The sequence below is a fragment of the Heterodontus francisci genome, chromosome 9, assembly GCF_036365525.1.
Source record: "Heterodontus francisci isolate sHetFra1 chromosome 9, sHetFra1.hap1, whole genome shotgun sequence".
Taxonomy (NCBI): domain Eukaryota; kingdom Metazoa; phylum Chordata; class Chondrichthyes; order Heterodontiformes; family Heterodontidae; genus Heterodontus; species Heterodontus francisci.
The window spans coordinates 6,466,372-6,492,298 of NC_090379.1; the positions used below are offsets into that span (position 1 = coordinate 6,466,372).

Consider the following 25,927-nt stretch of genomic DNA (forward strand, 5'->3'; position numbering starts at 1 on the left):
CACCAAGATCTCTCTGTTCATCTACACTACCAAGAATCTTCCCATTAGCCCAGTACTCTGCATTCCTGTTACTCCTTCCAAAGTGAATCACCTCACACTTTTCCGCATTAAACTCCATTTGCCATCTCTTAGCCCTGCTCTGCAGCATATCTATGTCCCTCTGTACCCTACAACATCCTTCGGCACTATCCACAACTCCACCGACCTTCGTGTCATCCGCAAATTTACTAACCCACCCTTCTACACCCTCATCCAGGTCATTTATAAAAATGAAAAACAGCAGTGGCCCCAGAACAGATCCTTGCGGTACACCACTAGTAACTAAACTCCAGGATGAACTTTTGCCATCAACCACCACCCTCTGTCTTCTTTCAGCTAGCCAATTTCTGATCCAAAGCTCTAAATCACCTTCAACCCCTTACTTCCGTATTTTCTGCAATAGCCTACCGTGGGGAACTTTATCAAACGCCTTACTGAAATCCATATACACCACATCCACTGCTTTACCCTCATCCACCTGTTTGGTCACCTTCTCGAAAAACTCAATGAGGTTTGTGAGGCACGACCTACCCTTCACAAAACCGTGCTGACTATCGCTAATGAACTTATTCTTTTCAAGATGATTATAAATCCTATCTCTTATAACCTTTTCCAACATTTTACCCACAACCGAAGTAAGGCTCACAGGTCTATAATTACCAGGGCTGTCTCTACTCCCCTTCTTGAACTAGGGGACAACATTTGCTATCCTCCAGTCTTCCGGCACTATTCCTGTCGACAATGACGACATAAACAGGCTGTATTTTACAGCCTGTTTCATGCTACAGAACACAATCATTGCTATTAGAGACCCTCCGAGGGCCATTCAAACAGCCCTACCCAGTGGCATTGTTGTTTGCTGCACAGGTCTGAGATATTAGCACAAAGAACCTTTAACACATACTATTATTGATTTATAAATTCAACTATATCCATGAATGTACCTTCCCATTTATGGTGCAGTTGGTGTATTTCTCACTGTACATAGCCATATTTAATTTTCTGTCCTGTTTAAATGTAGTGACAGAGGCGGGATTTGGAGCTGACATTGGAATGGAAAAGTTCTTCAACATCAAGTGCAGGTACTCGGGTCTGCGCCCCCACGTGGTCGTCCTGGTTGCCACTGTAAGGGCTCTGAAAATGCACGGTGGTGGCCCCACGGTAAGAATGACAAGACACTATTTATACTACGTCTTTAACAAAGGTTTATGTACCCGAGCGTGTCACAGAGGCGTAAGGGAAATGGTCAGCAAGCCAACGCAGGAGATACTGACCATTACACTCAGCCTCTTACAGGGCAGGGTCATTTCAGACAGCCACGTGAGATCTCTGCAACATCAGGTACATAGCAATGTGAGCCTGCATACTCCAAGTCACTGATGCCTTTTACAGTCGATCAGCCCGATTCAGAAGCTTTGGCGTGGCAGCAGGAGTAGGGCTCTACAGTTTTATGGGGTTGTTGGCTTTCCCCTAGATCCAGGGTGCAATCTTGAGCGTCCACAGATAACTTGGTCACAGAGGTGGGTTATACCTGCCTTAAAGTGGGAGAGGGGGCTGAAGGGGCTTGAGGAGGGAATACCAGAGTGTGGAGCCCAGGCATGACTGCCATTGGTGGGTGAAGGGAGCATGGCAGGTTGCTCAATGCGAAGTCAGAGGAGTGGAGCATTTGGGAGGGGTATTGTAGAGCTGGAGGAGGCCGCAGAGGAAGGTGAGGGGGTGAGCCAATGGAGGGAATTGAACAGGATTGAATATTTTAAAATCGAGGCATTGCCAGACTAGGAGCCAATGTAGGTCAGCAAGGGTGATGAAAGAGTGGGATATGGTGCAGGAAAGCAGAGTTTTGGATGAGCTTTATGGAGGGATGAAGATGAGAGACTAGCCAGGAAAGCATTAGAATAGTCAAGTCTGGTGGTGACAAAGGCATGAATGAGGGTTTCTGCAGCAGATAAGCTGAAGCAGGGGCGGAAGCAGGCAATTATCATGCAGGTGGAAGCTAGCGATCCTTATGATTGAGGCTGTGGGGTCGGAAAGCCAGCTTGCGATTCAGCCTGCTTCAGACTGAGGCAGTTAACTGAGCAAGGTGACAGAATCGATGGTGAGGTGGTGATCGATAGTTTATGGCAGGTTCTGAAGTGCCTCTTTTTCGGAAAGGCAATTTCAATGAGGCTTATAGATGTGTCAGTCTTAGCTAAGTTAATAGCACTCTTGTCTCTGAGTCAGGAGGTCATGGGTTCAAGTCCCATTCCAGAGACATGAGCACAAAGTCTAGGTTGACACTTCAGTGCAGATACAAAGGTGCTGTTTTTGCAGATGAAATAAAGTAAGTGAATATAAAAGATTCCATTGTTCTATTTTGAAGAAGTAACGGGGTGTTCTCCCTAGTCTTCTGGCCACTGTTCATCCCTGAGCATTAGTAAAAACCAGGTGATATGGTTATTGTCTCATTGCTGTTTTGGAATCTTGCTGTGTGCAAATTGGCTGCTGTTTTTCTGACATTACAATAGTGATTACATTTTTTTTTAAAGTCCTTCATTGACAGCAAAGCTGTTTGGGTTGTTCTGAGGTCATGAAAGGCACGATAGAAATGCAAGTCTTTCTTTCATGGCCCTATTTAAATACAAGTTTTAACACTTCTTTTCTGTGATTTTATTGTAGGTGACGGCAGGTGTTCCACTGCCAAAGGAATATGTCGAAGAGGTAAATTCTGATGGGTTGTATTTCTCTCTCTAGGTTTGCTGTCTCTCTGTGAATGGGGTGAACAGATTGAAGTTCTTAGGATAGACAAAGAGATTTGGGACAGTTTGAAGTAGGAATGGGTTTAGATGTTTAAACATTCTTGAGGCTTTACTATCTGTGAATTATGATAAACAAAAGGGCTTGAACCTTAAACAGAGACAGAGGAATAATCGAAAATTGCAGACAGCCACAGAACTGCTGATAAATTCACTTTCGATCATGTTCTGAGAAACAAAATTACTTGATGAATGTCTTGCGCAGGCTTTGGTTTACTGAACTGCACATTAGGGTTGGTTGCTCCCTGTGTTTGTATGCATTTGACCCTTACTGTGATCACTCTTCTGTTTTGTGTAGAACCTTGACTTGTTGGAGAAGGGCTGCAGTAATCTCCGTAAACAGATCGAGAATGCAAACATGTTTGGAGTTGCAGTGGTTGTAGCGGTCAATGCCTTCAAGTAAGCAGTCATCCTTTTATCAGCGCGTCTCAGGCCAGAGATTGTGTGAGTTTGAAATTTGCTGTAGAATTTGAGCACTGATCTGGATGGACTTCCAACTGCAGTGCTAAATGAGTTGCTGCATTGTTAGAGACGCTGTCCTCAAATGATGTCCTGTCTGCCTGTTCGAGTGTAGTGGTTGTCAACCCTTTTCATCTGCAGACCATTCAGACAGGGCAAAAGACTCCTCGGTCCCCCAGCTGGTCCTACCCAACCCCATTTTCTTACCACCGCAAAAATACTCACCAGAATTAATGGGAAGAATGGGGCTGCTTTTGATGAGACAGCAATGGGGTGATGAGTGATTCCAAGCTGGAGAATTTCATTCTCATGTCAGGCTCTATGGTCAATCAGTTCCTGCTCTTTGTTTTCAGCCCCACAAGTGTTGAAAATGTGATCTGTCAGTTGTACGTTGTTGGGAATGACGGCAGGTGCTTCAGAGCTGTGTTGGCACGTCCAGGATACTTCAACCATATATTGAACCAAAAGTCCATCAAACCGTTCTCACGTGTACTCGTGTATGACACTGCTCTGGGGGTGTACTCGTGTCTCGCACTGCTCTGGAGGGTGTATTCGTGTATGGTGCTGTTCTGGGGGAATGTGTACTCGTGTATGACGGTGCTCTGGGATGTGTACTCATGTATGACGCAGCTCTGGGATGTGTATTCGTGTATGACTCTGCTCTGGGGGGTTGGGGGTGTACTGTTGTCCTGTGTATATCATGTTTATTTGTTATCTTGCTACTCCAGGAGTCAGACTTGTAATATCCAATTGCTTGACCTTTTATATTTTGAGCTGGGTTGGTCTGTGTTACCAGCAGTTTCTTCTGTCCTACAGAACAGACACCGAGGCTGAGCTCAACCTGGTGTGCAGCACGGCCAAGGAAATGGGTGCATTTGACGCTGTGAAGTGCACTCACTGGGCTGAGGGAGGACAGGGAGCTGTCGAACTGGCCAAAGCTGTACAGAGAGCTTCTCAACTGGAGAGTGACTTCAAATTCCTCTACCCTTTGGAGGTAAGAATTCATTTTGCTACTTCCTGTTGAGCTCGACAGGAAAACATCACTCACTGCAAAGTGTATCCAGGTGGAATTTTAATAGGAAAATACAAATTAGGAACAGGAGGAAGTCATTCTGCCCCGTGAGCCTGTTCCACCATTCAGTTAGATGATGGCTGACCTGCATCTTAATTCCATCTACCCGCCTTGGTTCCATAATCCTCAATACACTGACCCAACAAAAACCTGTCCATCTCAGTTTGGAAATTTTCACTTGACCTCACCTTTGTTCCCCCAGTCTCAATAGCTTTTTGGGTGATATAGTACCAGATTTCCATTACCCTTTATGTGAAGAAGTGCTTCCTGACATCACCCCTGAACAGCCTAGGTCTAATTTTAAGGTTATTCCCTCTTGTTCTGGACTTCATGGCCACCACCCGCCAGAAGAAATAGTTTCTCTCTGTCAATTCCTTTAATCATCTTAAAAATCTCAATTAGATCACCCCTTAACCTCTATACTCGAGACATACAAGCAACCTATCCTTGTAATTTTATCCTTTTAGCCCAGTTCTGTGGCTTGAGCTAATTCTTAGTCTTGACTGTTATGCTCCAGAAGGATAGAACTGGAGCCAATCTTTACACACTTTTATAAGTATTTATTTACAGAAATACACATTACAAGCATGTACTTCCTAGCCCAACAACCACAGTTTCAGTTTGTTGCCTATTTATAGGGGAACAAGTGAATCCCTAGTTAATGCCCACCACCTGCATACAATTAAACACAATATGCAATTAACATTGACTTAATCATGGAAAGGATATTGTCTTTATGTTTATTTGTCCTCTGGAAATTTGTGATAGGGAGTCCAGGGGCAGCTGTTGTGCTAAGTGCTCAGTCCTGGATGATGTCAAGCTTCTTCAGTGTTGCAGCTGTACCTATCCAGGCTCAAAGAGCAAATAAAACTTTTTGAGAAAACAAATAAACGAGGAAAAGGAAGATGCTGATAATCAGAGAATATTCTATCCGTAACGTGATAAAGCCAGGCGGCAGTGTTCAAAAGGAACAGTTCAGCCCTAATAGCAAGAAGGGCTTCTGAATAATCTGCGCCTTATTTCATATTTAATGCTGTCTCCCAAGCAATAATGTAAGTGTTCCATTGCACTCCTGACTTGAGTCTTGCCGATGGTGGAGAGGTTTGGGGGGGGTGGGGGGTGCGGTCAGGAGATGGACCACTCATCACAGAGTACCCAGCCTCTGTCCTACTCTTGTTGGCATGGCTAGTGATGTTAATGAGGTAGGATTCAGTGATGCTATTGATATTGCTGAAGATCAAGGAAAGATGCCTGGGTTCTCTCTTTCCTTCGAATTTCCTTCAGCTAATATTGGCATGAGGGATGGCATTGTCTTTGATCTCTGCCATAGATTTTGTTAAAATGAGGAAGTTAGGAGTAAGATGTGAAGTCATCGGGAACTTTTTCAGTTGTAGGGTAAAGGAATAGTTAAGTTACCAGGGAAGATCGGTGGATTCACTGCACAAAGGATCGGAGCGGTGTGGGGAGATTGACCCAACTGATGATTTGTTAAAGTATTTATGTGTTGGGACTAATGTTGCTTTTGCATTTAGTGCGTCCTGGCAAAGGAGTTGTCAGAGGTGTTCAATAATCGCTGTCTCTCTAAGTATTTTAAAATCTCTGTCTTTTTATTGCAAGGGATTTTGACTCTTCTGTTTCTCTTATAAAGCTCCCTATTGTGGACAAAATCCGTACCATTGCCCAGAAAATATATGGTGCGGCTGATGTGGAGCTCAGCCCTGACGCGCAGCAGAAAGTGGAGATTTACACGAAACAGGTAACGACAGCTGGTCACACACAGTCTGCATACACCTGCCACACTCAGAATATAGTAGGTTGATCAAACATATTACCAAGTACAGTTCCCAACCATTCATGAAGCCTCCTCACAACCCAGGGAAAAGTCCCTGGTAGAATTAGCAGCATTTCTTGTCTTGGTGATTCAGTGATTGATTCTGGTCTGTTCTTCCCAGGGCTGATCCAAACTCTATTTGCTATCCAAGCCAGTGTAGTGTCTTTTAGAGGGAACAGGAATGGAGAAGGAAACAGCTGGACCAAATAGTTTCCACTTCAACCACCCCTGGTTACAGCTCGATCAGTTAACCAGTTGACTGCCGGCACACCACTTTTAACACAGCCTTGACACTGCCTGAAATAGACCATGTGCTTAACATGTTAAAAGTGGTGCCATTGTAATTGACCCCTATGGTCCTGCCGAATGGTTAGAGCTGTTTCCCTGATATGGGTAGCTGCCTGTATTGAGCATGGACGATGTAAATGCTGGGGTGTGTATTTAGATCAGCAGTGAAGGTGTGGATGGTGTAAGTGGTGGGGTCTGTATTTAGATCGGCAGTGCGTGAGTGAAGGTGTGGTTGGTGTAAGTGGCGGGGTCTATATTTAGATTGATGGTGAGTGAGTGAAGGTGTGAATGGTGTAAGTGGCGGGGTCTGTATTTAGATTGATGGTGAGTGAGTGAAGGTGTGAATGGTGTAAGTGGCGGGGTCTGTATTTAGATTGATAGTGAGTGAAAGTGTGAATGGTGTCAATGGCAGGGTCTGTATTTAGATCGATAGTGAGTGAGAAGGTTGTAAGTGGTGAGGTCTGTATTTAGATTGGCAGTGAATGAGTGAAGGTTGTAAGTGGTGGGGTCTGTATTTAGATCGGCAGTGAGTGAGTGAGGGTGTAAATGGCGGAGTCTATATTCAGATTGATGGTGTAAGTGGCGGGGGTCTGTATTTAGATTGGCAGCGAGTGAGGGTATAAATGGTGTAAATCGCAGGATCCATATTTAGATTGATAGTGAGTGAGTGAAGGTGTGAATGGTGTAAGTGGCGGGGTCTGTATTTAGATTGATGGTGAGTGAGTGAAGGTGTGAATGGTGTAAGTGGCGGGGTCTGTATTTAGATTGATAGTGAGTGAAAGTGTGAATGGTGTCAATGGCAGGGTCTGTATTTAGATCGATAGTGAGTGAGAAGGTTGTAAGTGGTGAGGTCTGTATTTAGATTGGCAGTGAATGAGTGAAGGTTGTAAGTGGTGGGGTCTGTATTTAGATCAGCAGTGAGTGAGTGAGGGTGTAAATGGCAGTGTCTATATTTAGATTGATGATGTGAATGGTGTAAGTGGTGGGGTCTGTATTTAGATCAGCAGTGAGTGAGTAAAAGGGATTCCTCCTCCCTCCCTCTCTCTATAACTGGCCTTCTGTCCTTTTTCACTCAGGGGTTTGCTGATCTGCCCATCTGCATGGCCAAGACTCATCTGTCTTTATCCCACATGCCAGAGAAGAAGGGAGCTCCAACTGGATTCGTTCTGCCAATCCGGGACATCCGGGCAAGTGTTGGTTCAGGATTCCTGTACCCACTAGTGGGCACGGTGAGTGTTGGACAGGCTTAAAGGGTTAAATCACAGGGACAGGTTGCATAGACATGGCTTTTATTCCCTCAAGTTTAAAAAGTTAAGGGGTGATCTATTTCAAGCTGTTGAAAATGTTAAAGGGTTTTGTTAGAGTATACACAGAGAGAAATTATTTCCTCAGGTGGGGAATCTGGAATATGGGGGCATAACCTTAAAATTAGAGCCAGGCCATTCAGAAGCAAAATCAGGAAGCACTCCATCATACAAAGGGGCAGTGATAACCTGGAAGTCTCTCCCTAAAAGGCTGAGGAGGCTGGGGCACAGTTGAAACTCTCAAGCTGAGACTGATCGACTTTGTTGGGTAAGGGTGTGAAATGGACTTGAGATACAGAACAGTGTTACAACCCGGTGAGATAGTGGTCTCGGGGTCCCTCTCAGCCTTCACCTGGTCTTACCGTAACAGAGTTTTATTTTAAACACACCATGTTTTTAGCTGCCCCTTAGTGAATCCGTGTTCACCGCCTTCCAATTCTCAGGCATAGAAACCAGCACAAACAGGCTTTCTTAGGTTTAAAGAAGAAAAGTTGAAATTTATTAAACTTGAACTCTAATTCGGTTGACGCCTACAGATACACGACACGCCCACGCTAGCATGCATACGTGATACACACGTGCAAATAGAGACAGAAAAGAGCAGAAGGAAAAAAATAAAGTGGAAATGTTTGAGGCAATATCTGAAGAGTTTTTGTTACGATTCTTCAAGCTAACTTTAGAGTGCTTGATTGTGGGTCGATCTTGCTTTTCGTTGGGGCCCAATATTCTTCTTAAACCTTGTTCACTGTAGGCGACTTTTCTCTCTTGGGGTTCATGTGTCTTCAGAGGCTTATGAGAAAGAGATGGGAGCAGACAGGAGAGATTGTCTCAATCCCGGAGCAAACAGTCTTTCTCAGTTCAAACTGTCCTGTGGCTAGTTCAAAAACCTGGTATAGCCAGTTAGTCATGTGACCAGCTGGTTTAACCAGTCCTGGATTGTATCACCTTAGCAGTCTCTGGAATGCTCCTCTTACACACAATACCTGGTGATCAAGGTCCATTGTGGGTTGAATGTGTCAGGGAATGGTCCTTTGCCCTTCCAAGCACTGTCTTATTATGCAAATGTCTTTTCCAGCCATGGCTGATCTGTTTAACAAGTCCTTTCTTCACTCCAGTAACAGTTTCAAATCAATGTTCATGACAAAATTAATGTGCCTCATTCTTGGCAGGTGGGGCCTAGCATGACAACAGCCATAACTTAATAGAATGGCTGAACAGGATGAAGTGGCTGAATTACCTACTCCTGTTGCTATGTATGCAGCGTGATTTGATTTGAGGGGATGTTTGTGCAGTCAGGTTTTACCACTTACAACAGAGAGGGAGGAGCAGTGCTCATCCAGAAGTGTGTTGCTCCACTTCCATTTTATCTGCAACTCAATCTGACTGAGGTCTGAAACCCACAGTAGTGGAGGATCACCATGAACCACTGCGTGGGAGGGTTGGGGTAGGACTGAGGAGAAAACATTGATTGCACGAGGCAGATGTTTGGGGTTGAGAGAAGGGTTTAGTTTCTGAAGTTGATGCTGTAGTAATAGCAACAGCTTAACAAAATCAAACGGTCGTCATCCTTTCAGACACGACAGGAGATCTTTCTCGTGAGCTGGAGCTGCCAGGTTGTGGGGAATCTGTAGATTTCTCCTGTGGGTTACATCTAGGTGTGATAGCCTCCTGTGTATTACAAATTTATGTAAAATTATCCACTTTGGTAGGCAGAATAGAAAAGCAGAATACTCTTTAAAAGATGAAGTACTAGTAAATGTTGGTATGCAGAAGAATTTTGGGGGTCTTTGTACATGAATCACCAGAATGTTAACATGCCAGTACAGCAAGAAATTTGAAAATCAAATGGTATGCTAGCCTTTATTACAAGAAAGGGCTTTGGTGAAACCATACATGGAATACTATGTACAGTTTCGGACTCCTTATCAAAGGAAGGATTGGAAGTGGTACAATGAAGATTCTCTAGGTTCCTGGGATGAGAACCCTGTCCTATGAGGAGAGATGAAGTAGAATGGGCCTATATTCTCTGGAGCTTAGCAGAATTAGAGGCGATCTCATCGAAACTTAAACTCTTAACATCTACCCTGTCAAGCCCTCTGAGAGGCTGTTTCCCCTGGCTGGAGAGTGTTGAACGTGGGGCATAGTCTCAGGATAAGGGGTTGGCCAGTCAAGATTGGGATGAGATATTTCTTCTCTCAAAGGAATATGAATCTTTGGAATTCCCTATCCCAGAGGGTTGTGGATGCTCAGCAATTGACTGTAATCAACGCTGAGATCGATAGACTTTTGCATGCTAAAGAAAACAGAGGAATATAGAGATAGTGCGGGAAAGGTGGTGTTGAGATAGAAGATCAGCCATGATCTTATTGAATAGAACTTGCAGGCTCGAGGGGCCTAATGGCCTACTCCTGCTCCTATTTCTTGTGTTATTATGTGTGCACTATAGCAGGAAGTGGAGCGTAGTCCTGTCAGTGCACCATCTCCCTTCAGTCTGCCGTTTTTTATTCTACCACCTCTCCGCCCTTATGCCCACTCCCACCCACCCCATTGCAGTCTGTGTGTTATTGTGTAACTAGTAAGGAAAGTAGCTGGTGAATCGCAGATGCTGTTGACGTTAAAATAATATTAGCTGTGTTAGGGTGGGCCTTTTGTCTTTAGATGCAGAGAAACGTGCAACTCAGACCGAATATCTGGCATCCGAGGGTGTTCACTGGTAACCTAATCCTCAGCAGCTAGATAGCAGGGCAGAAAGGAAATACAAGCAGCCGGTTGCAAGTTCCTGAAATTTATGTATAAAATGGATGTAGTGGCACAAAGTCAGAAGCAGCAGCTGGCATGATGCAGAGGAGGCTGTTACACCTGGCTCACTGCCACCTACTCGAGGGCAGTTCGGGTTGGGCAATAAATGTTGGCCTTGACACCGATGCTCACGTCCCAAGAACGAATAAAAAAAGCCTGATCAAGAAAGTGTCCTAATTCTAATGTGTCCCTGGCAGTATGCAGCTTATCGTGTGGGCATGTGTGAGTGCTGTCCTCGAGTAGGATTTGTGCAAATATATACATTTGTTTCTTCATTATTTATTCTTGGGATGTGGGCATCGCTGGCAAGGCCAGCATTTGTTGACTATCCCTAATCGCTCTTCAAACTGGCTTGCTAAGTCATTTCGGAGGGCAGTTAAGAGTCAAGCACATTGCTGTGGGTCTCGAGTCGCATGTAGGCCAGACCAGATAAGGACGGCAGATTTCCTTCCCTAAAGGACGTTAGTGAACCAGATGGGTTTTTATGACAATCCGGTAGCTTCATGATCATTATTAATGAGACTAGCATTTCTTCCAGATTTATTAATTAATTGAATTTAAATTCCCCCAGCTGCCATTGTTGGTCTCCAGAGCAGTAGTCCAGGCCTCTGGATTACTAGTCCAGTAACATTGCCACTATGCTACCATTCCCTGTTTATTCCCTGCATAGAAGTTTGTGGTATTCCCCCTGTATCTGCAACCTGTAACCAGAAACCACTCGCTTTATTTTCCTACTCCTTCCCTCTCCCATAATGTCACAATGGCTCTGGTACTGCCAGTACACGCTGAAGCAAACAGCAGGAACATCCCAGGCTTGTTCCATGGTCAGTGGAATCTCTGCAGGATCTGCAGTGAAGGGGAGCTGGAATAAGCCTCTGTCCTGTGGGGAGGGAATCCACCAGAATCCCCATTCCAACTCTGGGTGGGAACAGGATATCTCCCACAGTTGAAATACCATGCCGACCATCGCTGTCTCAGTTTACATGGGAATAATCTGTGGAGGGTACACTAGCGTAGTGGTTCCAACACTGGACTAATAATCCAGAGAATGTGAGCTCAAATCCCAGCATGGGAAGTTTGAGAATTTGAATTTGCCTTCACAAAAAACATGTGGAGATGAAAAGCTGGTCCCCGTAGAAGTGATCGTGAAGCTGTTGGATTGTTGTAAAAACCCAACTGGTTCACTAATGTCCTTTCAGGAGGGAAACCTGTCCTGCTTACCTGATCTGAACCTATATGTGACTCCAGTCCCTAAACCAACGTGGTGGATTTGTTAATTGCTCTCTAAAGTGGCTGAGCAAGACAATTAGGGTTGGGCAATCGGCCACAAAGAATTGTTTTTTTTTAATTGGGTGAATTAGTGAAGGATGGCTGGAGCTGGTGGACTTGTATCTCAATTTGGTTGAGCTTCTTGTGGAGAGGGGGCAAGGAGGAATGTTTTTTTTAAAAAAAATAGATTTCATGTTTGAAATGTAGACGGCATATTTTAGTTAGTTTTCCCAATGTCTTTTTTTAAAGTCTGTTTAAAGACTAATTTTCTCTGATTCCCCGCTCTTAATGGCAAGCCACCATTTCATGGAATCTTCACATTTGTGGCACATCAGAGGCCATTTGGCCCACTGTGCTTGTGCCAGCTTTCAGAAAGGACCATGCACTGAGTCCCTGCCTGACTGCTTTTCAAGGTTTTCCATCCCTCCACGGGTGGCTGCACTGGACTTCCCTGACTGCAGAGGAGGTTTTCTGGGGTCCTGGGATGGCTCTGAACATTTGAGTGGGTGGTTGTAAATGTGGACTGGTCCGGAGCATCCCAAATCTGGGAGGTTGTGTGGGTGGAGTATGTGACACGGGTTACCTTTATAAGCATTTCTCTCGTAGGTGGGAAGCTGTGTATTTTCCTCCCTGTGCTTGGGGTGTGTCACATCTGCTCTGCCCCCTTCACACATGCTGCTGATGGATCCCAGGTAGAAAACTTAAGTTGATTAGCCTTGATTTATCCCAGCTGTCTCCATCATCCCTCCCCACCTCCCCTTCCTCTTTCTCTGTTCTCCTAAAGGCAGTGACTTGCTCTTCAGATATGGTTCCTTGCCTTTATTAGCCGAGGCATAGAATATAAGAGCAGGGAAGTTATGATGGAGCTGAATAAAACGCTAGTTAAGCCACAACTGGAGTACTGTGTACAGTTCTGGTCACCACACTATAGGAAGGATGTGATTGCAATGGAGAGGGTGCAGAGGAGATTCACCAGGATGTTGCCTGGGCTGGAGCGTTTCAGCTATGAAGAGAGACTGGATAGGCTTGGGTTGTTTTCCTTAGAGCAGAAACGGCTGAGGGGGCACCTGATTGAGGTATACAAAATTATGAGGGGCGTAGATAGGAAGAAACTTTTTCCCTCGCAGAAGTGTCAATAACTAGGGGGCATAGATTTAAGGTAAGGGGCAGGAGGAAAAATATTTTTACCCAGAGGGTGGTTGGAATCTGGCACACATTGCCTGAAGGGGTGGTAGAGGCAGGAACCCTCACGACATTTAAGAAGTATTTAGATGAGCACTTGAAATGCCATAGCATACAAGGCTACGGGCCAATTGATGGAATATGGGATTAGAATAAATAGGTGCTTGATAGCCAGGACGGACACGATGGGCCGAAGGGCCTGTTTCTGTGCTGTATAACACTATGACTCGATGACTTGCTCAATCAGCTATTCGACTCATAGAAACATAGAAAATAGGAGCAGGAGTAGGCCATTCGGCCCTTTGAGCCTGCTCCGCCATTCATTCTGATTATGGCTGATCATCCAACGCAGTAACCTGTTCCCACTTTCCACCCATATCCTTTGATCCCTTTCACCCCAAGAGCTATATCTAACTCCTTCTTGAAAACATACAATGTTTTGGCCTCAAATGCTTTCTGTGGTAGCGAATTCCACAGGTTCACCATTCTCTGGGTGAAGTAGTTTCTCCTCATCTCAGTCCTGAAAGGTTTACCCCGTATCCATGGACTATGACCCCTGGTTCTGGACTCCCCCACTGGGAACATCCTTCCTGCATCTACCCTGTCAACTCCTGTTAGAATTTTATAGCTTTTTGAGATCCCCCCTCACTCTTCTGAACTCAAGCGAATATAATCCTAACCGACTCAATCTCTTCTCATATGTCAGTCCCGCCATCCCAGGAATCAGTCTGGTAAACCTTCGCTGCACTCTCTCTATAACAAGACCATCCTTCCTCAGATAAGGAGACCAAAACTACACACAATATTCCAGGTGTGGCCTCACCAAGGCCCTGTATAATTGCAGCAAGACATCCCTGCTCCTGTACTCGAAACCTCTCTCTATGAAGGCCTGTTGCACCTGCATGCTTACCTACAGTGACTTGTGTACAAGACCACCCAGGTCTCGTTGCATATTCCCCTCTCTCAGTTTATAGCCATTCAGATAATCTGCCTTCCTGTTTTTGCTACCAAAGTGGATAACCTCACATTTATCCACATTATACTGCATCTGCCATGCATTAGCCCACTCACTCAACTTGTGCAAATCACCCTGAAGCCTCTCTGCATCCTCCTCACAACTCACCCTCCCACCCAGTTTTGTGTCATCTGCAAATTTGGAGATATTACATTTAGTTCCCTCATTTAAATCATTAATATATATTGTGAATAGCTGGGGTCCTAGCACCGATCCCTGCGGTACCCCACTAGTCACTACCTGCCATTCGGAAAAAGACCCATTTATTCCTGCTCTTTGATCCTGTCTGCCAACCAATTTTCTATCCATCGCAATACACTACCCCAAATCGCACGCGCTTTAATTTTACACACTAATCTCTTATGTGGGACTTTGTCGAAAGCCTTCTGAAAGTCCAAATAAACCACATCCACTGGCTGTCCATCATCAGCTCTAGTCACAGGTGATGCAGGCAGCATTACTCAACCCGTCCTGTTGGGATAGCAGCCAGCAGCTGTAAATGATGCTGCTCTCCTCTCTCACCCACTATTCCAAGCCCAGTGCATTGTGTGCAATCCCAGGGATGATATCTGGGACTCCTGGTTTGTAAGGCTCAGAACCACATTACAAGATGCACCGTTCTCTCATATCACTCGTCTCCATCCCGCCTCAGTTCACCTGCTGCTGAAACCCTCCTCCATATTTTTGTTACCTCCGGACATGACTATTCTAACACTCTCCTGGCCACCTCCATACCCTTCAGCTGATCCTAAACTCTGTTGCCCATATCTTAACCTGCACCAAGTTCAGTTCACGAATAACCCCTGTGCTCACTGACACTGGTTTCCAGCCTGGCAACGTCTCAATTTTAAAATTTTCATCCTTCTTTTCAAATCCCTTCATGACTCTGCTCCTCCCTATCTGTATAACCTCCTTCGCCATTCTTCAGCTGCCTAGCCTCTCCACCGAAACTATTCTCTATCCTCTTTAAGATGTTCCTTAAAATTTTAATTAATCTTTTGTTCATCTGTCCCAATATCATCTTATGTTACTCAGTCATTTCTCTGATAACACTCCTGTGACGAGCTTTGGGTTGTTTTTACTACATTACAGGTGGTATATAAATACAAATTGTTGTATTGAATTTGAAATTATTTTGAATTTGTACTGAGCTTGTATTGAAAGCAGCGACTGTGAGGGATGAGCTGATTTAATAGTCTGACTGTAGTGGGCGGTTTGGGAGCTGATGATGAGAGTTCTGTACTGCTATCGGTATTAATTAACACACAAAGAAGAGAGAAAGCAAACTTGTTAATTGGCCTAGCACAGCACTGTTGTGCTTGTCCCCCTGGGGAAGAGAGCTGCAAATTAAATGGCATGAAACATCAGGTTAAGTTACAGTATAAATGTCACTGCACAAATGGATCTGAACCAGGGCTCCTGTTACTCTGTGACAGCCAGGCAGTGGCTCGAGCAGAGATGCTGAAAGGCTTGGCACACTCACCTTGCTGGAGGCGATTGTTGAAGCCCGAGAAAGCGAGGGAGCCAGCTGCCTGGACAGTGGCGCGTTCCACACAGATCTTTTAAAGGCTGGGTGTCCTCTTACTCATGGTTGATCAAGGAAGTCATGCTCTCTGTTTAAGAGACGTAGTTTAAACTTGATGCCACTTATTCCATAAGATTCGCTATTCATCCCAGCCTTCAGCCAGGGAAACCAGATCCACTGTTCAAAACTGTCATTACACCTTTTAATTTTTCATCAGGCATGGGCAGAGCTAATTGCATAATGGACTCCTGCTTGTTGTGAGTGTTGTGTATTAAATAGAGTGGTGCTTTTCAATATCCAGTTCGGTTCCTGTGTTTGACCCTCACCTATGTGACCAAAGGTGTGAGACATTTAGTGAAGTGATGATTCGACAGGTGAGGCCAAGATTACATTTGATTTATTATATGTATTTGATCTTTATTGTCCTATTTATGGTTAATTGTTAAGCTAGCGGAAGACTAGGTATACCTGTTCCTCTGCCTCTTTCCCTCCCCTCCCTCCCTCCCCGCAATCCTGCCCTAAGAAGTGGGTGGGGGGGGGGGGGAAGTCATCCCAAGACACTGTTGAACGATTTGCTGACAGCTGCCATTGACTTACCAGGTAGCTTACCTGCCTTTAGCCTGTGGCTAAAGCCTCTGGCTTCCCAGCGTCGAAGCATAGGGTCAAATTACCACCTCTCCCTCCGTCAAGAACAATGTATGTTTGGAGGCAGGAGGAATGAGGGGAGAGAAGCAGGACGCGATAAGAAAATGTTCCGAAGAAGGGTCACTGACCCGAAACGTTAACTCTGTTTCTCTTTCCACAGATGCTGCCAGAGCTGCTGAGTGGTTCCAGCATTTCTTGTTTTTATTTAAGAAAATGTTTTGTTTTGTTACCTCTGTGAGATTACATGGCTATGGGAGAGGAATCAGAAAGCGTCTAGTCATGATGCTGCAGCCATGATAGTATGTGGGGCAGGTTTGATGAACCACTGGACGTTTCCTGCCCATTAGTTTTTTATGTTTGTACCACATTATTTACTAAGCCAGTCTGTGTTTGTGATACAGATGAGCACCATGCCAGGATTGCCAACTAGACCCTGCTTTTATGACATTGATTTGGATCCAGAGACGGAAGAGGTGAATGGACTCTTCTAACCACTGAAACCATGATGACAGGTAAGGGTTAACATCACGAACCACCCCCCACTCATTCCCTCTTTCTGGGCATCGGATTCCAGACGGGCAGAGCTGCTGATTCTTCCAAATGTTTTTGGTGTTTAGATTCAGTGCAACTTTCAGAGAGATTAGATTCCTGTGGTTTGTGCTGATGGAGAGCTACATTGGAGCTCTCAAGCAATGGATTTGCATTTCTATAGCATCTTTCACAATCTCAGTACGTCCCAAAGAGCTTCATAGCCAATCAATTACTTTTAAAGTATAATTTATGTTGTAATATAGTAACCGCAGCATTCAGTTTATCACAGCATGCTCCCACAAACAGTACTAAATAAAATCCTAAAACCCACCTGGTTCACTCATGTCCTTTAGGGAAGGAAATCTGCTGTCTTTACCTGGTCTGGCCTATATGTGACTCCAGACCCACAGCAATGTGGTTGACTCTTAACTGCCTTCTAAAATGACCTAGCAAGCCACTCAGTTGTACTAACCGCTATGAAGTCAATAAAAAAAGAATTAAACTGGATGGACTACCCAGCATCAACCTAGGAACTGGAAATGACAACGGCAAACCCAGCCCTGTCGACCCTGCAAAGTCCTCCTTACTAATATCTGGGGGTTTGTGCCAAAGTTGGGAGAGCTGTCCCACAGACTAGTCAAGCAACCTAGCCTGACATAGTCATAATCACGGAATCGTACCTTGCAGACGATGTCCCAGACACCACCATCACCATCCCTGGTTATGTCCTGTCCCACCGGCAGGACAGACCCACCAGAGGTGATCGCACAGTGGTATATAGACGGAAGTCCTCAACATTGATTCCGGACCCCGTGAAGTCTTATGGCATGCGGTCAAACATGGGCAAGGAAACCTCCTGCTGATTGCCACCTACCGCCCCACCAACCCACCCCCTCCCCCAACTAGTCCCCCCCCCCCCCCGCCTCTAGCACTTCAGCTGATGAATCAGTGCTTCTCCATGTTGAACAGCAATTGGAAGAAGCATTGAGGGCGGCAGGTGGTGAGGGAACCAACAAGAGGGGAAAAGCTACTTGACCTCGTCTCCACCAATCCACGTGTCACAGCTGCATCTGTCCATGATAGTATTGGGAGGAGTGACCACCGCACAGTCCTTATGAAGACGAAGTCCCATCTTCACGCTGAGGGTACCCACCATCGTGTTGTGTGGCACTACCACTGTGCTAAATGGGATAGATTTCAAATAGCTCTATCAATTCAAAACTGAGCATCCATGAGGTGATGTGGGCCATCAGCAGCAGCAGAACTGTATTCAACCACAATCTGTAACTTTGTGGCCCGACGTATCCCCCACTCTACCATTACCATCAAGCGGGGGGACCAACCCTGGTTCAATGAACAGTGCAGGAGGGCATGCCAGGATCAGCACTAGGCATACCTAAAATGAGGTGTCAGCATGGTGAAGCTACAACGCGGAACTACCTGCATGCCAATCGTTGAAAGCAGCATGCAATCGACAGGGCTAAGCGATCCCACAACCAACAGATCAGATCTAAGCTCTGCAGTCCAGCCACATCCAGTCATGAATGATGGTGGACAATTAAACAATTGACAGGAGGAGGAGGCTCCACAAATATCCCCATCCTCAACGATGGGGAAGGCCCAGCACATCAGTGCAAAAGACAAGGCTGAAGCATTTACATCCATCTTCAGTCAGAAGAGCCAAGTGGATGCTATCAAGCGGCATTTGCTCAGCAATAATCTGCTCACTGACATTCAGTTTGGGTTCCGCCAGGGTCACGCAGCTCCTGACCTCATTACAGCCTTGGTCCACTCCACAGGTGAGGTGAGAGTGACTGCCCTTGACATCAAGGTAGCATTTGACTGAGTATGGCATCAAGGAGCCCGAGCAAAACTGGAGTCAATGAGAATCGGGCAAAACTCTCCGCTGGCTCCAGAACGAGACATGCACTTAGCTGTGCTGTTCCAGTACAGCTATAATACTGGCATCTACCTGACAATGCAAAAACATTTCCAAGTATGTCCTGTCCACAAAGACAGGACAAATCCGATCTGGCCAATTACCACCCCATCAGTCTACTCTCGATCATCAGCAAAGTGATGGAAGGCGTTGATGACAGTGCTATCAAGTGGCACATACTCAGCAACAACCTGCTCACTGACGCTCAGTTTGTAATCTACCAAAGCCACTCAGCTCCTGACCTCATGACAGCCTTGGTCCAAACATGGACAAAAGAGCTGAACTCCAGAGGTGAGGTAAGAGTGACCGCTCTTGATACCAAGGCAGCATTTGATCAGCTGTGACATCAAGGAGCCCTAGCAAAACTGGAGTCAATGGGAATCGGGCAAAACTCTCCGCTGGATGGAGTCATACCTAGCACAAAGGAAGATGGTTGTGATTGTTGGAGGTCAATCATCTCAGTCCCAGGGCTTCACTGCAGGAGTTCTTCGGGGTAGTGTCCGAGGCCCAACAATCTTCAGCTCCTTCATCAATGACCTTCCCTCCATTATAAAGTCAGAAGTGGGGATGTTTGCTGATGATTGCACAATGTTCAGCACCATTCGTGACTCCTCAGATTCTGAAGCAGCCCGTGTCCATATGCAGCGAGACCTTGACAATATCCAGGATTGGTCTGATTAGTGGCAAGTAACATTTGTGCCACACAAGTGCCAGGCAATGACCATCTCCAACAAAGGAGAATCTAGCCGTCTCCTCTTAATGCTCAGTGGCATTGCCATCGCTGAATCCCCCCACTATCAACACCATTGACCAGAAACTGGACCAGCCACATAAATGCTGTGGCTACAAGAGCAGGTCAGAGATTGAGAATTCTGCGGCGAGTAACTCACCTCCTGACTCCCCAGTGCCTGTCCACCATCTACAAGGCACAAGTCAGGAGTGTGATGGAATACTCTCCACTTGCATGGACAGGTACAGCTCCAATAACACTCAAGAAGCTCGACACCATCCAGGACAAAGCAGCCCGCTTGATTGGCACCCCATCCACCTCCTTCAATATTCACTCCCTTCACCGCCAATGCACAGTGACAGCAGTGTACCATCTACAAGATGCAATGCAGCAATGCACCAAGGCTCCTTCGACAGCACCTTCCAAACCCAAGACCTCTACCAACTAGAAGGACAAGGGCAGCAAATGCATGGGAACACCACCACCTACAAGTTCCCCTCCAAGCCACACACCATCCTGACTTGGAACTATATCACCGTTCCTTCACTGTCACTAGATCAAAATTCTGGAACTCCCTTCCTAACAGCACTGTTGGTGTACCTACACCCCAAGGAATGCAGTGGTTCAAGAAGGCAGCTCACCACCACCTTCGCAAGAGCAATTGGGGATGGGCAATAAATGCTGGCCTGGCCAGTGATGCCCACATCCCCCAAACAGCTTTAAAAAAAAAAAATGACAAGATCCACTGTTTTTAGTGGTTGGTTGATGGATCATTATTGGCCAGGACACTGGGGAAAATTTCCCTGCTCTTTCAATAGTCTATGGGCACTTCTACATCCACTTTAGAGGGCAGACGCAGCCTCAGTTTAACCTCTCATCTGAAAGATGACACCTCCAACAGTCCAGCACTCCCTCAGAATCGCACTGAATTGTAGATCTAAATTGTGCACTTAAGTCATGCAGTGGGGCTCGAACCCACATCTTGTAACTTCAGAAACAAAAGTTCTATGAAGCAGACAAAATGAAGGTTTGCATTTGTTTCTCTTGATCCAAATGAATCTTTAGTTGTCCTGTTGTGTGGCCTCCTCAGCAATTCTTCACTGTGAACAGAGAGAGCATCAGAGGCAACCTCCAGATATTTGATTCAAGCAATGCTTGGAAAAGTATTAGGGCTAGAGGATGAAAAGGGTAATGGGCTGAATTAATGTTTTGCTGTCAATAGCTTTAGTTACCATCTTTGGCCTCCTTCTAATTTTATTTTGCTGGGGTGTCAAGCCCATAGTGTTCGGTGTTTTTTTTTTCTTCTTGAGATGAGGTGGCAAGGCCAGCTGTTATTGCCCACCCCTAGTTGCCCTAAGAAGGTGGTGGGCTGCCTTCTTGAACTGCTGGTAATGGTTTTATGCAAACTGAGTGGTTTGCTAGGGCATTTCAGAGGCAGTTAAGAGCCAACCACATTGGTGTGAGACTGGAGACCCAGGTCGGGTAAGAACAGCAGGCTTCCTTCCAGAAAGGACATTAGTGAACCATAGAATCATATTTATACAGCATAGAAACAGGCCCTTGGGCCCGCTGTGTCCGCACCAGCCATCAAGCCTATCTATTCTAATCCCATTTTCCAGCACTTGGCCCGTAGCCTTGTATGCTATGGCGTTTCAAGTGTTCATCTAAATACTTCTTAAATGTTGTGAGGGTTCCTGCCTCTACCACCCCTCCAGGCAGTGTGTTCCAGATTCCAACCACCCTCTGGGTAAAAACATTTTTCCTCCAATCCCCACTAAACCTCCTGCCCCTTACCTTAAATCTATGCCCCTGGTTATTAACCCCTCCGCTAAGGGAAAAGATGTCTTCCTATCTGTCCCCCTCATAATTTTATATACCTCAATCAGGTCCCTCCTCAGCCTTCTCTGCTCTAAGGAAAGCAACCTTAGCCTATCCAGTCTCTCTTCATAGCTGAAATGCTCCAGCCCAGGCAACATCCTGGTGAATCTCCTCTGCACCCTCTCCAGTGCAATCACATCCTTCCTATAGTGTGGTGACCAGAATGGTACACAGTACTCCAGCTGTGGCCTAACTAGCGTTTTATACAGCTCCATCATAACCTCCCTGCTCTTATATTCTATGCCTCGGCTAATAAAGGCGAGTATCCCATATGCCTTCCTAACCACCTTATCTACCTGTGCTGCTGCCTTCAGTGATCTATGGACAAGTACACCAAGGTCCCTTTGACCCTCTGTACTTTCTAGGGTCCTACCATTCATTGTATATTCCCTTGCCTTGTTAGTCGTCCCAAAATGCATCACCTCACACTTCTCAGGACTAAATTCCATTTGCCACAGCTCTGCCCATCTTACCAGCCCATCTATATCGTCCTGTAATCTAAGGCTTTCCTCCTCACTGTTTACGACACCACGAATTTTCGTGTCATCTGCAAACTTACTGATCATACCTCCTATATTCACGTCTAAATCATTAATGTACACTACAAACAGCAAGGGTCCCAGCACCGATCCCTGCGGCACACCACTGGTCACAGGCTTCCACTAGCAGTTGGGTTTTTGCAACAATCCAATAGCTTCACAGTCACTTTTACAGAGACCAGCTTTTTATTTCCAGTTTTGTAAAAATTGAATCAGATTCTCAAACTTCGATGGTGGGATCTGGCCTCGTGTTCTCTGGATTGCTAGTTCATGAGACAGGGCAATGGGTCTGTATCTCTGCCAATAGAGACTCAGCAGACCTCCGAGCTCTGTTCCACCCTGCAATGTGTTAATAAACAATCTTTTGAGCCATCTTACCACTATTTGGCATTCTCCTCTGGTTCCCCACTATGTGCAGCTTCCTCAGCCAGTAGCACAGCCTGCTCCCAGGCCAGTTTGTAGCTGGCGCACAAGTATGGACTACCAATGAGACGCCATCTGGTTGGTTGATTGATTTTTCCTGTCACGGTCCTCACTGGAACAGTGCAGGTGAGAGGGTAATTAAATCTTCAGACCTCACCCTACCCTACCCTAATACTGTGCATCTAATGCAGCACCCCTCCTGTCGTCAAAAAATGAATCTATGGGGTAGAGAACGCAAGGCAATACTTTCAGATTCACCAGGGCTACTAAACATAAAGGCACAGTGGCAAGTGTTGTGAAGGCTATGGAACTGTTTGTCCAAGTAACTGAGCTCACTTCAGAAGTAATGAGGTACCGGAATTGGGAGATTGGTCGAGTTGATATTCTAGAACCATGTGATCGAATTATATGGCACAGAAGGGAGGTAAGTTGGCCCATTGCGCCTATGCTGGCTCTTTGATCAGGGGCCTTTTGCATCCAAACCAACCTTCAGAGTTAAGCATCGAATGCTGTAATCAGGGCCAGCTTGGCTCAGTCAAAAAGTTCTGGGTTCAAGCCCCACTCAGGGACATGCACACACAATCTAAGCAAAGACTTCAGCACAGTACTGAGGGAGTGCTGCACCGTCTGAGGTCCTGTATTTCAGATGAGATATTAAACCGAGGCCCCACCTTGTTTGTTCCAGTAATTCAAGCGTGTGTTAAAGACTCCATGCCACTATTTGACGTTCTTCCCTGAACCAACATCACCAGAAACCTTGATGGCTCTTCAAAAAGTAAGTCATTGATTGACAAAGTGCTCTGGGATTCTCTGAGATGTGTGAATCAGAGAATAATACAGCACAGAAAGAGGACATTCGGCCCATTGTGTCTGTGCTGGCTCTTAGAAAGAGCCAGCACAATCAGGCAGCGCATTCCAGATCACAACAATTTATATTTTTTGGCAAAGTCCCTTCATGTCACCTCAGGTTCTTCTGTACCTTAAATCTGTGCCCTCTGTTTACTGATCCTTCTGTCACTGGAAACAATTCCTCCATATTTACTGTAACATAAACCCTTCATGATTCTAAACATCTCTATCCAGTCTTAACCTTCTTTGCACAAAGGAGAGCAAATATAAATTCAAGTCGTTTAACTACTATTATATAATAACATTATTTTAAGTGTAACCGATTCTATAATATGAAAGAAAATTCAAGTATTTAAACTCCAGAGCTAGGATACTTTCTTGGTAAGTTAGCTGTTGCTGCAGGTGGTAACTTTCACACTTCTTGTCTGCCTTACAGTGTCCAAAGGTTGAAAATCTTCCCAACGGTGTGATGGGCTGCAGCTAGACCCAGAGGGCGGTTGATTTATTTGACTGATGTCTATACCGAGATCATAGTTGCAGTACGAGCCATGTGTGATATCAAACTCTGCCTTACCATGTTACCTCTGATCGATCATGCGCAAGGAAAATCAGTAACAGAAATTCTAAATCACATGCTGACAATCGATGTGTTGTGGGTAAAATTCATGTTGCTGTTCTAATTTTTCAAACTCTGAATAAACTACTGGTTTCCTAGCTTGCCCCTACCTGTTGGTTTCATTACCTACAGCCCACCCATACCCATGTGTTTTTGTTAGTTTCAAAGCCAGTAGAGTTTAGAGAACTGTGTTCAGTTCTGGGTACTGCACCTTAGGAAGGATGTATTGTCCTTGGAGGGGGTGTAATGCAGATTCAACAGAATAATACTGGCTAAAAGGGTTGAATCACGAGGACAGGTTGCATAGACTAGGCTTGTATTCCCTAGAGTATAGAAGATTAAGGGGTGATCTAATTGATGTGTTTAAGAAGTTGATAAAGTAGACAGAGAAAATCTTCCTCTGATGGAGGAGTCCAGAACAAGGGGGCATAATCATAAAATTAGAGCCAGGCCATTTTAGGGGTAATATCAGAAAACATGTCTTCACACAAAGGGTAGTGCGAAATCCAGAACACACTCCATCAAAAACCTGTTGAGACTAGGGGTGAATATAAAATTTCAAAACTGAGATTGATAGATTTTTGTTAGGCAACAATATTAAGGGTAACAGAATCAACATGGGTACCTGGAATTGAGATACAGAACAGCCATGATCTACTTGAATGGCAGAACAGGTTTAAGGGCAGAGAGACCTCCTATGTTTCAATAGCAATTTGTCTCTGCAAACAGTGTCTCTTCACTCCTGCCCTTGGAAGGGCACCTCAGCAATAGTGCCCTATCTGACAAAATCTCCCTGCTTTACAGAGGCATGATTCTGTACTGTGGACTGACCCCACCTACTGAGGAAACACTGTCCGAAACTCACCTTTGGGTATGAGGGAACGGAAGGGAGCAAATAATGGAAGGAGTATAGAAGTTTTTTTTGTTTGTTCATGGGATATGGACGTCGCTGGCAAAGTTATTACCCTTTTCTAATTGCTAGCATGGGTTAAGTTATTAGAGGTGCAAAGGGGCCCAAGACAATGGAATGCAGGAGAGTACTGGATCGCAAGAGACCACTAGTCCATCTGATTGATTCCAGAGTTTAACAAAAACTGCTCTACCTTTCAGAACCCTCGCTCTCTTTATCTGCCAAATATCTACATAACCATCGATTCCCTTCTCCCTTGTGTTTGTCTAGCTTCCCCTTGAATACAAAAACAACTTATTACATTAAATTGGTTATATAAATATATAAGACTTATAAAACAAAGTAGGACGAGGAGCCACAAAAGGAGATATTAGGTCACATGACCAAAAACTTGGTCAAAGAGGTAGGTTTTAACAAGTGTCTTAAAGGTGGAAAGAGAAGTGGAGAGGGAGGGAGGTTTAGGGAGGGAATTCCAGAGCTCAGGGCCTAGGCAGCAGAAGGCACAGTCACCTTTGGTGGAGTAATCAAAATCAGAGATACACAAGAGGCCAGAATTAGAGGAGTGCTGATTTCTCAGAGGGTTGTGGGGTTGGAGGAGATTACAGAGATATGGAGGGGTGAGGACATGGAGGGATTTGAAAATAAGGTTGAGAATTTTAAAATGTTTAACCAGGAGCCAATGTAGGTCTGTGTGCACAGGAGTGATAGGGGAACGGGACTTGGTGCAAGTTAAGACATGGGCAGCAGAGGTGTGGATAACCTCAAGTTTACGGAGGGTAGAATGTGGGCAACCAGCCAGCAGTGCATTGGAATCGTCAAGTCTAGAGGTAACAAAAGGACGAATGAGGGTTTCAGCAGTAGATATATCTATAGTACTTGCCTCAAACACTCCTTGTGCTAGTCTTCAGCACAGTGGAAAGATTTGGGAATAACAGCCTGTGACTTCCCTGAGCATGCATGTTGTAGATACCTGAGGTCCAATGACACATACTAGACATTCTCACCATTGACTGCTTTATCCAGATCTTCATGTCAGAGTCTGCTGGCAAAGGGGTGTACCCACTGAGAGCTGTCTCTGAATATTTAGACTAAAACCCTCCACTTTTGCCACACTACTGGGTCCTGGATCTTCCACATGAGCTAGACAAAGACCTCCATTGCATGCATCAGAGTTCTAAACCATGAAAGAGGACTGTTGGGACATGTCTTCAATGTCACAAGCCAAACCTGAATTGGAACTTTACTCTTTCTTATCTTTTGTCAATGACAACAAAATCCCCTCTGCTTCTCCT

General features: G+C 45.3%; 1 protein-coding gene across 4 annotated transcripts in view; it reads left to right on the forward strand.

The window, feature by feature from the left end:
- Positions 1–23,823, forward strand: part of mthfd1b (methylenetetrahydrofolate dehydrogenase (NADP+ dependent) 1b) — a 103,780-nt gene extending 79,957 nt beyond the window's left edge. For all 4 annotated transcript variants that reach the window (XM_068038489.1, XM_068038490.1, XM_068038491.1 and 1 more), the window contains exons 21-28: positions 1,061–1,200; positions 2,695–2,736; positions 3,130–3,230; positions 4,107–4,284; positions 6,011–6,118; positions 7,558–7,710; positions 16,622–16,732; positions 23,546–23,823. In XM_068038489.1, coding sequence (XP_067894590.1) covers positions 1,061–1,200; positions 2,695–2,736; positions 3,130–3,230; positions 4,107–4,284; positions 6,011–6,118; positions 7,558–7,710; positions 16,622–16,711 — 812 coding nt within the window. In that variant the 3' untranslated portion in view covers positions 16,712–16,732; positions 23,546–23,823. The remainder of the gene's footprint in view (positions 1–1,060; positions 1,201–2,694; positions 2,737–3,129; positions 3,231–4,106; positions 4,285–6,010; positions 6,119–7,557; positions 7,711–16,621; positions 16,733–23,545) is intronic.
- The last annotated feature ends 2,104 nt before the right edge of the window (positions 23,824–25,927 follow it).